Source organism: Nanorana parkeri, unplaced genomic scaffold (genome assembly GCF_000935625.1).
Source record: "Nanorana parkeri isolate BGI_ZX_2015 unplaced genomic scaffold, ASM93562v1 scaffold19, whole genome shotgun sequence".
NCBI lineage: Eukaryota > Metazoa > Chordata > Amphibia > Anura > Dicroglossidae > Nanorana > Nanorana parkeri.
Window position 1 is genome coordinate 1981842 of NW_017306287.1, and position 12461 is coordinate 1994302.

At 44.2% G+C, this 12461-nt stretch overlaps 1 protein-coding gene across 1 annotated transcript; it reads right to left on the reverse strand.

The window, feature by feature from the left end:
- Positions 1-2046: 2046 nt before the first annotated feature.
- LOC108790740 (E3 ubiquitin-protein ligase RBBP6-like) lies at positions 2047-10860 on the reverse strand. The gene is made up of 6 exons (XM_018561078.1): positions 10684-10860; positions 10208-10239; positions 9527-9628; positions 5556-7316; positions 3552-4062; positions 2047-3275 (listed from the first exon to the last, which is right to left on the reverse strand). Exons 1-6 carry the CDS (start codon positions 10858-10860, stop codon positions 2376-2378), a joined length of 3483 nt encoding a protein of 1160 aa, XP_018416580.1. The 3' UTR covers positions 2047-2375.
- Between the last annotated feature and the right edge of the window lie 1601 nt (positions 10861-12461).

The window sequence follows — 12461 nt, forward strand, 5'->3', positions numbered from 1 at the left end:
TATAAACTCCATAACCATAGCTTATATGAAGTGGAGGAGTCTGATTGATTGGTACAGGGTGTTTATGTGTAATGGAATTTATCATGCAACACGCTGCTGGTGCAGATGCTGCTGTTCTCTAAGTGGAGGGATACAAGCTGGTGCTGTTGTGGTAAAGGTTCACTGCAAATCTTACCGTATCGTATGCGTTTCACGAGTCTAAAGCTGGCCATACTCCATGTGAACTTTGGCCAGTTCCTGATGAACCAGCCGAGATTCGCACAGTGGGTGCCGCCGTCTGCACCCCTTTCAGGTGGCATTACTCGATCAGCTGATCAAAGGAGGCGGTTGGAAATTTTTTTGAAGGAACAGAGTCGGCACCCAATGAGCTGCCAGCTCTGTTGAGGGGTTCTGACAGCAGCCACTGTCGAGTACAATGAAGGCAGCGGGTGATCCCTCGATCAACTGAAGAATGTTCTATTTTCTTTGTTCACCCTGCAGGTTGAATGAAGAAAATATTACAGTGTACGGGCAGCTTAAGGATGGCAAGTTCCACCAGAGGCATCTCACACAGGCAGGTTTGTCTGACATGCATAACATCTCCCATCTGTGACTAAGGGCAATGTTATACAATATGCATAGCAACGCCTAACCGCTGGCTCCCGCAGGCCCTTTAAGGGGTTCTGAATGCCAGGAGCCACAGGCAGGCTTCCCAATCATGCAAGCAATGTAATTGGCTGTCACAGTCACATGATCGGGAGCATACGCGGCCAGCTCCCGAATGTAAACAGTGACTGGGAGCGCTGAGGGAGTGCACGCTCAGTGCAGGACAGAGCCAGCTGTACGCACATAATGTAACAGCCTAGCGGTAAAGTCCACCCAGCGTGCTGCCGCATATAGACATGCGGTTGGCAGGATGGTATTAGAGGAACAAAACCAAAAATTACATGATGCAGTCGGTCAACAGTATCATTTGTATCCTCAGTGTTTTATTAGCTAGTGATCCTGCCAGTAGATTTGTTACTTTTCCAAGCTGTCCAAGCAATAGTGGCAGCTATAGGGGCTGGGACAAACCATAGAACACTGACAGGGTAACCAAACATCTTACAGCGGAAGCTTAGAACAAAGCTGCTGTGTTATATGATGCGGTACGTCAGTAACTATTTGTCATTTCTGATTTTGGCCACATTTTTACTTTAAAGTATCTGGATGTTAAAGCGCCTTTGATATTATTCCACAACCAGCGACCAGATTTAAACGTTCAAGTTCAAACCCACCTTTGCATGTGAAGAGTAGATAATAGGGCAGCACAGACCATTATTTGGGATGCCACACACAAAAAAAAAATAAAAAAATTATTTGATGTTTTTTTTGTTAACCGTAAAGATAAATGGAAGGACTGCTGCTTCCAAACAAAAGTAGGGAGCAACGTTCGATCAAATGAAAGTTCTACATTAGAGTCAGGGACCCTATTACATGTCTACACACTGCTACCAAAGAGCCACATTATTCATAGGATGATAAAGTGCATCAATGGCTGTCCATTTACACTGCCAGATGGGTTGGGTTAGAAAAAAAGATATGGCTGGCATCGCCCCTACAGGAGGAGAACATTGCACTGTGCTCAATACACTCCTTCACCAATCCTGTTGGCTTCAAGTCACAAAATGGCTTCCTAGTGGCTCAGCAAACCTCGGTTTAGAAATACTTCAATGATTTCTTATATATTATATACAACACGTTAAAAAAATATTTTACATACATATCACAGAAGAAGCTGATGAAAAAGGGGCAAAACCACCCCACGAGCGTGTTAGACAAAAACTAAAGACTTGGAAGGCCAAACACTCTCCCTCTATAAGAAGATGATGTGCGAGGTACATATCAGTGCTGATGTGACCACAGTGATCGGACGTCTGGCCTGTACGGGTCACTGTACATTGCACATCACTGTTGCTCTTCCCACGGCTTTGCTGAATACACCTGAATATGTCGAAGTGTCGGGAGGCTCGGGGCTCAGAGAAAGAAAAAACGGCACTTTTTTCCCTTTTACAATTTGCAAATGGCGTTAACTTAAAAGTTCTAACAAAAATAAAGTTTCTTTTATTTCTTTTTTTTTTCTTCACAGTACACTAATTCCCACCTGAATAAAAAGCAAATTGGCAGAAGAGATAAATAAAAAAAATGATCATTTTGCAAACGCGGTCACAACAAACGCATTTCTGTACAAAATTGTTTTGTTTCTTTTTTTATAAAGCTCTAATGTAAAAGACAAATCAATACATTAGTTGTGGCACAATTTCCCATTATTTACAGAGCAAGAATGTATACATTACATGGATGGAAAAAAAAAAATGTCAAGGTAACAAGGTGGAATATTGTCCCATCTGAAGCCGTTAGTTGGGTGCTGGGGGCTTCGTTTTAGCCTCCTCTCGGTCAGTCTCTTTGTCTTTGCTCTTTTTAGATTTCTTTTTTTTATGTTTGTGTTTTTGGCTCTTTTCAGTCTCTGACTCGTTGCCGGTGTGCTTCTTATGCTTTTTGTGTTTCTTATGTTTCTTGTGTTTCTTTTTCTCCTTCTTCCTCTTCTTTTTCTTGCTGTCTTGGCTGCCTGCTGAGCTGGCGCTGCTGCTGCGGCTGAGAGACTCCGCAGGGCTGTGGCTACGGCTGTGGCTTGCCGTTCGGCTGCTCGGAGCAGTGGCAGGTAAGCTGCCGTCTCCTGGCTCTGCGTTTTGCACTGGTTCCTCATCCTTGTTTTTAGGATCCTGAGGGTCTTGGGCGACTTCTTCCTGTTTGACAGAAGCCTCGCTATCGCTCTCATTGTAGTCAGGCACAAAGGCAGCTTCGTCTGTCTCTCTGGTCAGGTCTGCCGAGAGCCGCGTGGATCGGCTTTGGTGCACCTTGGTCTTTGAAGAGTCCTTTTCGCTAACCTCCTTCTCGGTTTTTGTTTCGGGGGAAGAGCGTTTAGAGACAGAGGATTTTTTGTCACCCGTGTCATCCGTTTTTGACTTGGGGACTTTCTCCTTCCCTCGGTCACCATTTTTGTCAGAGGACGGTTGGCCGTTGCTTGGAGGTTTATTGTCTGAGGATTTCTGCTCAGTCCTTGATGTGTGCTCTTGCCCTGGGCTACTTTTAGAGTCTTTACTTGCCTTCTTAGAGGCGTCACTGGACGTGTCCTTGGGTCTTTGTTTTTGGGAAGAAGAGGATGTTTCTTTTGTTCTGTTTGGAGAGTCTTTTCTCCGCTCATCCTGTCTCTTCGAGCTGCTGCGGTCCCGACTGTCATAGTCCGGTTTCCTGTCCTTCGTGTCATGGTCAGTCTTTTTGTCTCTGCTGTCGTGGTCAGTCTTTTTGTCCCTGCTGTCATGGTCAGTCTTTTTGTCCCGGTCTTTCCCGTCATGCTCTTGCCGTCTTTCTCGGTCTCTGCTTTCATGTTCTGTTTTTTTGTCTCGGCTATCATAGTCTTGCTTCTTGTCGTGATCATGTTTCTTGTCCCTTTCTCTGGTATCGTGATCGGCCTTTCTCTCCCTCTCCCGGCTTTCGTGTTCGGGTTTTTTATCCTTGCTGTCCGTATCTGCTTTTTTCTCCCGATTGGGGGTGAAGTCCTTGCTGGAGCTTCCACGACTAGAATCTGCTTTCTCAGGTGCCCTCTCTTTGGAAGAAGGCTGGCTGCGTTCAGAATTGCTTTTCTTGTCATCAACAGCTGGACTGCCTTTGTCTTTTGCTTTGACCTTGGTTAGAGATGAACTATCTTTGGGAGGTTTTCCATCTTGTGACACGTCCTCTTTCGGATCTCTGGTTGTTTTTAATTTTTCAACCTCTTTTTCAGGCAAGATTACAGTAGACGTTGGTTTTGTCACAACGCTCACTGGCTTGCCAGCATTGGATACTCCCTGTGGATCTTTTGTATTATCCTCGTCAGACTCATCCTTGTCCCATTTTGACTGAGGGACCTGAATCATTATAATGACATCCTCCGGGGGAGCTGTGCTGTCATTGTTGTATTCTTCAATCGTCTTAATAACGGTTCTCTTGGTATCTTGCTTCTCTTCTCCTTTCCGAACAGGGCTTCCACCAGTGGAGCTAGTGCTGTGTAAAAGGAATGAGAAAAAAAAGCAAGATTAAAAACAAATGAAACCCTCAATAAGGTGCCTAAACTACACAAATGATTCTTGCTTGTGCAATTTAAAAGAGAACACGGAAATGGCCACATATAACAATGTAAAGTCTATGCCTGAGCAAAATAAAAAAATATATAGCTTTCACATGTTCTGGTCTTTTTTTAATACTAAACAACTACAGAAAAATACCTGTTAGGCCTCATTCATACGAGAAAAAGCTGGCACATACAGCTCCGTGCACGGCTGTATCGGGCAGCTCCCGGAAAGGACAGGTGCTGCGTGTGATTATTACGCAGCCCCTGTCCTTCTCTATGGGAGTACGCAGACGTACGCCACCCTACGCTCACCCCAAGTGCAGGTCCGTACGAGTGCGGGTGTCCTGGCTCAGACACAGATAGGATCCATCCTGTCAGCGTACGAGTACGGACACCCGCACGGATGTGCAGCTCGGGTGAGCGTACGGCCATGTACTCCCATAGAGAAGGACAGGAGCTGCGTACTAATCACACGCAGCACCTGCCCTTCCCGGGAGCTGCCCGATATGGCCCTGCACGCAGCACGGAGCTGTACGTGCAGGCTTTTTCTCAACTGAATGAGGTCTAAATCCTGTTAGAAATCTAGAATCCTTGTACTTTTTTGGGACTGAAATCCCTAGCGGTGTTCCTACCCATGCCCAGTTCTCCCCTAAACTAAAGAACACCTCCCCCTGTGTTATAGAGATAAGGACCAGTTTTCTTTAGTCCAAATCAGGCGCAAGCCACCTTGGGTGACTATCCTGTACCTTCATAGATACACTACAGTGAGTGTTGTCACCTTGGCACAGGAAGTGTGTTACTGGCAGGACTACCAGGTGAAAATTCAGAGACTAAAATAAGATTTTTAAAGTAAGTAAAGGCTAGAACTCAGGTGGTGAAACGCGTGAGCGGCGTAGGAGTGGGAGCGATACTATGGTAGTGTATACCTTGTATTTTGAACTTTGCATGGAATTTACAACAATAAAGATAGATTTTTGTGATCGATGGTTGTGTGCAGCTGATTGGAGAGATATCGTTTGACAAATCTTTTATTTATAGCAGTTTCCTTGTTAGAGATTTACCCTCACTTTTGGTCAATTTAAACAGTTATCACCATGAAAGCAAATGAGGGACAATCTCTTTAACAAAGCACCATATAGCAGTAAACCTCCACAGAGGTTCTAATAATATTCCACTCTATCCATAACTAAAAAGAACAGTTTGGGCTGGACATTCACTTTGAGCTGCTTTTGCATTCCCATGGGTTGTCCACACCAGAACTGCTCTTCTCTTCATATAAATGCCCCCATGTACACAAGTCCTACTATAGTGTGTTGGAAAACCTGGAACCAGCTTCTTGGTCAGACCACACTGGCCAGTCCAAGAAATTGTATAGAAAACAGCTTATCAACTAATAAATCTTATTCACGTACAAAGCTTAACTTACCTAGTGTAATCTACGAGGGTAGAACCAGACCCATCAGCAGCAGGTATTTTCCTCTTCACTTTCCCCTTAGCACGTTCTGATTTCGCTTTGGCAACAGCAGCAGGCTCGCTCTTCTCTTGGGTCTCCTCTGGCACGCCAGGAGCATCAGAGTTGGCAATCTTCTTGCCAGTTTCACGATTTAACTTGATCTTTTTCACAGTTGACGTGGGGGTGGAGGCGGCTTTCTCTTTCTCTGGGACCTTCTCGGACTTTGTCACTTCTGGCTCCGTCTTGGGGACTTTGGGGACAGGTGGATTTGAAGCTTCAGTCATCTCCGCTTTAGCAGTCTTAACAGGTGTTTTATCCTGCCCTTTGTCACATGCCTTCTCGTCTGTTTTTCGCTTGCGCTTTTCAGGCTTGGGGTCCACGGGTTTAGGTTTTTCTACAGCTTTTTTAACCTTTTCATCTTTAGCTGGTGGGTTGTCCTGTTTGGAATCTTTGGAATGGTCCTTTTTGTTTTTGTCATCCTTGGCTTGTTTACTGTCTTGATTTTCTTTCAGTGCTTTGAGATGAACTTTGCGTGGCAGCATGCTGGATTTCTCATCCTTTGGTAAGGTAGTATGCTTGGCGTTTTCTGTCTTTTGGGTCTCCTCTTTGATTTTCTTTGCGGGGGGTTCAACAGGTGACGACTTTGCTTTATCTCCATCGCTGCTTGCTTTCTCAGTCTTGACGACCGCTTTGGAAGAGCTCTCTTTTTTGGGCTGGACACCATCTGTTCGGCGTTTTGTCTTTTCAGGTTTCGCTCTGGGTTTGTCCCTTCTGTCCTTGTCAGAAAGTGATTTTAGAGCAACAGACTCTGCATCCATAGGCTCATCCCTAACTGGGGTAGCATCATCTTTGCTTGTGGGAACAAAAAGGGGTTCACTTTTTTTAACTTCTTCCCCATAGGAGTCTCGTCGCTTTCTGGAAGGTTCAACAACAGGTTTAGAAGGACCTTCGCCCTCCTCCTTCCTTTTTTTGCGATGTTTCTTGTGTTTGTTTCCTCGGGAATCTCCAGCTGGGGTAAAAGTTTCCCTCTCCTTAGATCGTCTTGATTCTTTCACCACATGGGAATCACGGGGCAATACCTTTTCAGGATAACTGCTAACTAAAGGACGAATTCGAGGAACAAGAGGGGGAGGATAATTGTCTCTGTGACCGCGATTATACGGAGAGTGTTCCCTCCGGGCCTGAGGGGGAAGGAGATATCGGTTGTCTGGAAAGTTCTCCCTACCAAGAGGGGACCTTGGTCGTGGCACAGCATTAACCCCACACCCTTTATAATACTTTTCATACCAGTCTCTGTACTTCCGTTCCCACTCTCTAAAAGCTTCCTTTTCAAAAGGATCCCTAAGATCAGGCTGCCGGCCACACAATGCCTTGACATCATATGGTGGGAGTTCGCGGTAACGGTTGATGAAATCCCGTTCCCCTTCAATTTGGGGTAGTAGTCTCTTATTGTTAGGAGATGGAGGTCTAAATGAAGGAGATCTGGATCGGGAATGGTATCTCCTGTACGGGGACCTTGATCTCGAGCGGGGATAGCCATGAGAACGTGATCTAGAGCGGTAAGCACGGCCCTTTCCGTGGGCTTTCCTCTGGTATGAAGGGGATCGTGAGAATGACCGAGAGCGCGACCGGCTGTGAGAGCGAGAATAGGAGCGTGATCTCGACGAAGATCTGGATTTGGAGTAGGTGTAAGAACTTTTACTGTAGGATGATCCAGAGTAAGGAGATTTAGACCTTGGAAGAAAAAACGAAACACAAAATACATTAACAACAGCGAGTTAACACTTCTATCAATTCTATCTCAAAGTGAGCTTGTCACCATTTCCAAGTTATTGTCTGCAGGTTCCCTGATGGCACACAGCTGTTTTAATTTCAAAAGTATTTTTTATCTGCATTCTAGAGACCCCGGAATCTAGGTAAGATATAGGTGTAAATCTTGACATTTGGTCAAAGTTAAGAAGCACCTCACACATACCAACATTTAAATAGCATGTCTCTGACATGCAGAGAGACACACCTTCTCTAAAGGGTTGTGGCAGAGGTCTTGACTTTGGCTGGAATCTGATTTTCCTATTGCATGCAATGGCTTAGGGGAGGTTTTAGGGCTACCAGAAGCATTTTTCAAATAAAACAGATGTGCTGGACTTGGATTGCCTTCTGCCATGGAAATTGCAAACATTAACTTTGATGTGGGCGACGAGTTCCTCATAGCCCTAGAGATTCTTTTCAGATGAAAAGTAACTAAATCTAACATTCAAGTATCTCAAACAACACGCTATTAAATATCAAAATATACATGTAAAAGCACTAATGCATTGACACATAAGATACCTAATGTGTCATTAAACTTCAGGCTGGCCTATGCAAATATAGGATTTTTGTACTCACCATAAAATCCTTTTCTCTGCGTTTATTGAAAGACACAACCGGATCCTTAGAATCTTCACCATATGGGACCCCCGCTGGTCACTAGGACTCCCGCAGAATCAGGCCATGTGTAAATGCCAGCAGAGAAGCCGCTCGTGACACTGATCCTGCGGGTGTCCTAATGGCCTGGGGGTGGCAAGTCCTTGGGGAGGGGATCCCATATGGTGAAGATCCTAAAGATCTGCCTATGTCCTTTAATAAACAGAAGAGAAATTAGGTTTTAAAACATTTACGAATGAAGCATGTATCTAACCTCGAGATCATCAGAATAAAAGAGGCAAAGTAGCACAATGGCCGACTTGTGTCAATCTCATTTCTATATGCAGTTGTGGGTAATTTCATAGGTTCCCATTTTTCATTGTAGCTTTATTGGCCCATTAAGACCATATTAACAAGTAGAATTTGGCAGCATACAACCCACTGTTTTATATTACCATCCATACAAGTCTGGGCAAAGGCTTGAGGCCACCATAAAGGGTCACATGCCTCATCAGGTGCATTGGGAGAGAGGTCTTCCCAATCTTTGTTATGGAAGCCAAGCAAGCTGTGACGTTTTACTTGAACTTCAACTGAACAAGAGAATTTGAGTTTAGCAAATTTAAGAGTGGGGAAGGACTCAGTTTCTTTATTCCATGTCTCCAACATGTAGGGTCTATACCAAAAATTGTGTTCCTCTCAAAAGAATAGCAGACAGGATAGCATAGACTAACAAAATATCTTGCCAGCAGTACAACTATATTTTGTAAATGTTTAACTATAATCATATATAAACTATAATCCTGTCAGGTTTTTATTGCTGCCCGTTTCCACACAGGGTAGATTGGCCCCTCAGAGTTTGCTTACACCATGTCCGGATCAGTTCCAGGCCAGAACAGTTTGTTCCCGGACCAAATAGGCATCCCAATCTTTCCCTATGGTATCTCTGGGCTCTTTTCACACAAGCGCAGTCCGTTCCGGACCAGACAACAAAAATTACTGCCTGTCTCATTTTCTCTGGTCTGGAATGCACTGGAACGCATGGAAATGCATCAAAACTGCATACAAACGCATGCAAATGCACCCATTTTAAGCTCCGGAATGCATCAAAATTGTGGTAAATACGCTGCAAAAATGCGCTTCATAATACGCCACAAATACCTTAAAAAGCTGGCGGGGTTTTTTAACTATTTCCTATTGTATCCACCACTCTTTAGATGTACATCAGTGTTCTTGAGTTGCATTAGTACTGTACAACCACTGATGCAATATTAGTTCAGCTAAACAATAAGCTTTAAAAGGCTTTATTTTAAAGGCCAATGTCTGCGCTCTTCCCACATGCGGATCTGAAATTTCTCAAGCAAACCATTATGATACCTTGCCAATACTCCGTGTATGTAGTCAGTGCTGCCAAAAAATCCAGGGAAACTTTTGGATATAAATACCAAACCCCTCCTGTAATATTTTTAGGGTCCATTATCTAACTCCGTGAGCTCCATCCATAACCTGGTAGAGTTCTCTGAAACCCAAACTTCCCACACCTTGAATAGGAACGCTTCCTCTCTTTTTGGATTTTCTTGTATTCCAAAAGTTCCTTAGCAAAATCATTTGTAAATTCCTCAAATTTTAGTTTGTTCTTTTCTCTAGGAGACATAAAAAAAAAAAAAAAAAAAAGAACAATGTAAGCTGATATGGATGACACAACTTTCTACACCTAGTCTGTTAAAGTTTGCATGCCTCAAACTCCAGTACAGAAAGAGTGATTACTTGCATTGATATAGCTAATAAAATCCTTTCCTTAGAGTCCATTGAGGAACACCCAAAGTCTTTAACATTTGGGTTATACAGCTGCCTACTGGAGATTTGGACACTGGCAAATAAAAAAATGTAGGCAAACCGAAGATAACCCCTTCCATTACTAGCATGCCTTAGTATTTGTAGCAAGCCGTACTGAGAGCATGTTGATAAACAGAGGGTTGGGACCTGTGTCCCCCCCAATGGACTCCAAGAAAAGGATTTTATGGTGAATACAAAAATCCTGTTATCTTTCTCATCCATTGAAAGACACAGGAAGACTTTAACCATCAGAACGTCAAAAAACAGTCCTACTAAAGGTGGGCAAATAGACCAAAAAAGAGATCTAGGGACTGCCTGCACCTCAAAAAGCTGCCTGAAGGACCTTGTACCTGATGCTCGAAGACATTGAGCTCTTTGAGATTCACAATGGGGTGAAGGTAAAATCACTGGAACCGTTCTGAAAAAAAGGAACAAGGGGCAAGGACACATTCATCCAGAAGACCAGAGAGGGCTCGATGGAGATCTGCTAATCTGTGTGGTGACACAGCAATGTTGGAGATAGGAAACAGGTGGCAGGGAGCGAAACTCCAGTTTGTAGTCATGGGATATCAGTTCCTGCAACCAAGAATCTGAGATGGAAGCAGTTCAGGCATCAGCGTAGGTTAAACATTACCCCATAGGGGTAATAGGGGGCCTATATTCATGCAGGGAATGGCTTTTCTGAGGATTTAGCAGACCTTGTGGTGGACTGTGAGCCAAGCTTAGGGAGGGTGATCGATATGGAGGTTGAGGGAGTAGATCAACAAAAGGGAGGTTTAGTAGATGAGAGAGTGAGAGAGAGAGAGTGAGTGAGTGAGTGAGTGAGAGAGAGAGTGAGAGTGAGAGAGAGAGATGACTTTACAGTCCGTTCCTTTGGTTTCTTCTGCTGAGGAAGATGGGTGCTTTTGATACCAGTAGCATCCTTGATGATGTTCTCAAGAGGCGGTCTGAAGAGGCACTGTCCTCCAAAGCCCATGTGGATCAAACACTTTAACACACAGGTTCCAAAGTCCAGCATTTTAGCCAAAGCGCCCCACATGCATGCATGAAACAAGGACAGGAGGCTTCCAACAAATCATCATTGATTAAATTTAAGGCTACAGCCACCTGCTTCCCCTCTATAAAGGATCAACTGCTGCAGCAGTCACAAAGCAGGGTCTCAACCAGAATCAGTTGAGACAGGATGCACCACTGAGAACAGCTTTAGAAAGGGATGGCAACCACTTCTCAGATGGGTCTCTTAAAAGACAGGTGTGTCCCCTAATGGAATAGCAAGCATTTTAAGTCAGGACACAAAATCCTCAAACGAATACAAGGCTATTATGAGCTTGGGAGAAGGGGGTGGGGTGCAAACAGCTCATCAGGATGATTTTAATCTCCACAGAGATAATAGTTGGCAAGGTTTTTGAGGCCCTATGACCCAAGACTGGAATGGTCCTTCTGCATAGCCAAGAAGACCTCCCTTCCAACCCTTTGAATTCTTTGTACAAGACAATATTGCAGAGACATTGGACATTTTCTATATTTGATATATTTGACAAATTTATGGACTTTTGCATTGTTCACTTTATTGTAAATGTTTACTTTGGAAAATCTAATAAAATATTGAAAACAAAAAGACTGGAAATGGCACTGGTAGAAGCAACAGCCTGATCCTCTAGTTCCTGAATGGATGCTTAAGAGTTAATACATTCTCCTTTACTTTGGAATTACAGTAGGCCAACCCCTGAATGACAGGCTCATCAGTCAAGGACAGGTTTAACTCAGAATCTTAGTCACTGTGATAGCTGGCTTGGAAGGCGACAAGGCCATGGGTAAATCGGATCTAAAACTTTTCAGGAGTGGCTGTGTGAGTGCGCTTGGGCTCTCTGCAGTCAGCAAATAACTAGGTAATTTAAGTCATAAAACCCCCACACCCAGCAGAGCCAAAAAAGACTGCGAGGACAGGATTCCTATAGCAGAGGATAACATGGCTCCAGGTGTTGGTACTGTCAGTAGATAGACTGAAAGCAGCCCCAAAGCCAATAGTAGAATGTGAGCTCAGGGCACCCAGTACAGCATTATCAAACGTATTGTAACCGTGTGCCAGTAAGGCAATGAATAGGCTCGGGGTAAGAGGCAATTCCTCACCAAACCCAGACAGGTGGTAAGATGGTAAGGGTTGGATGGCCAAATCAAAGACACTGTAGGTGGGCAACCAGAACACAAAGAACAAACTTCCATATGCCTTTTTGCACACAGAAGCAGCAGAAAGAGGATTCCTTAACACTGTATGGTGGGTAAGTGCCTTTGGAGCAAGTGACACTCTGCTAAGCGGAAGATGTCAATGCTTAGTCAAACCCCACAGAATAAGGGAACAATGGCTCTCCGTTTCCCGTAACTAGGCCCGACTGGCCTACTTACTGAGTCTTCAGATACAGGGCAACTAATTGAGGCAGCTAATTTTTACTAGAGCAGAGTCTGGAAAGCACCCTATGAGAAACCCAGAAAGCATGAAGTTTACTTTCAGATTATGCTCACATAGTTCAGTTCAGCATGGTCTGGACACGGTACTCCAAAGGCCAAGCTAAGAAGGAACATGCCAGAGAGCTGCAATCAAAGAGAAAAAGCTCCCACTAGTGATGTAGAGAAGAGCCTGGA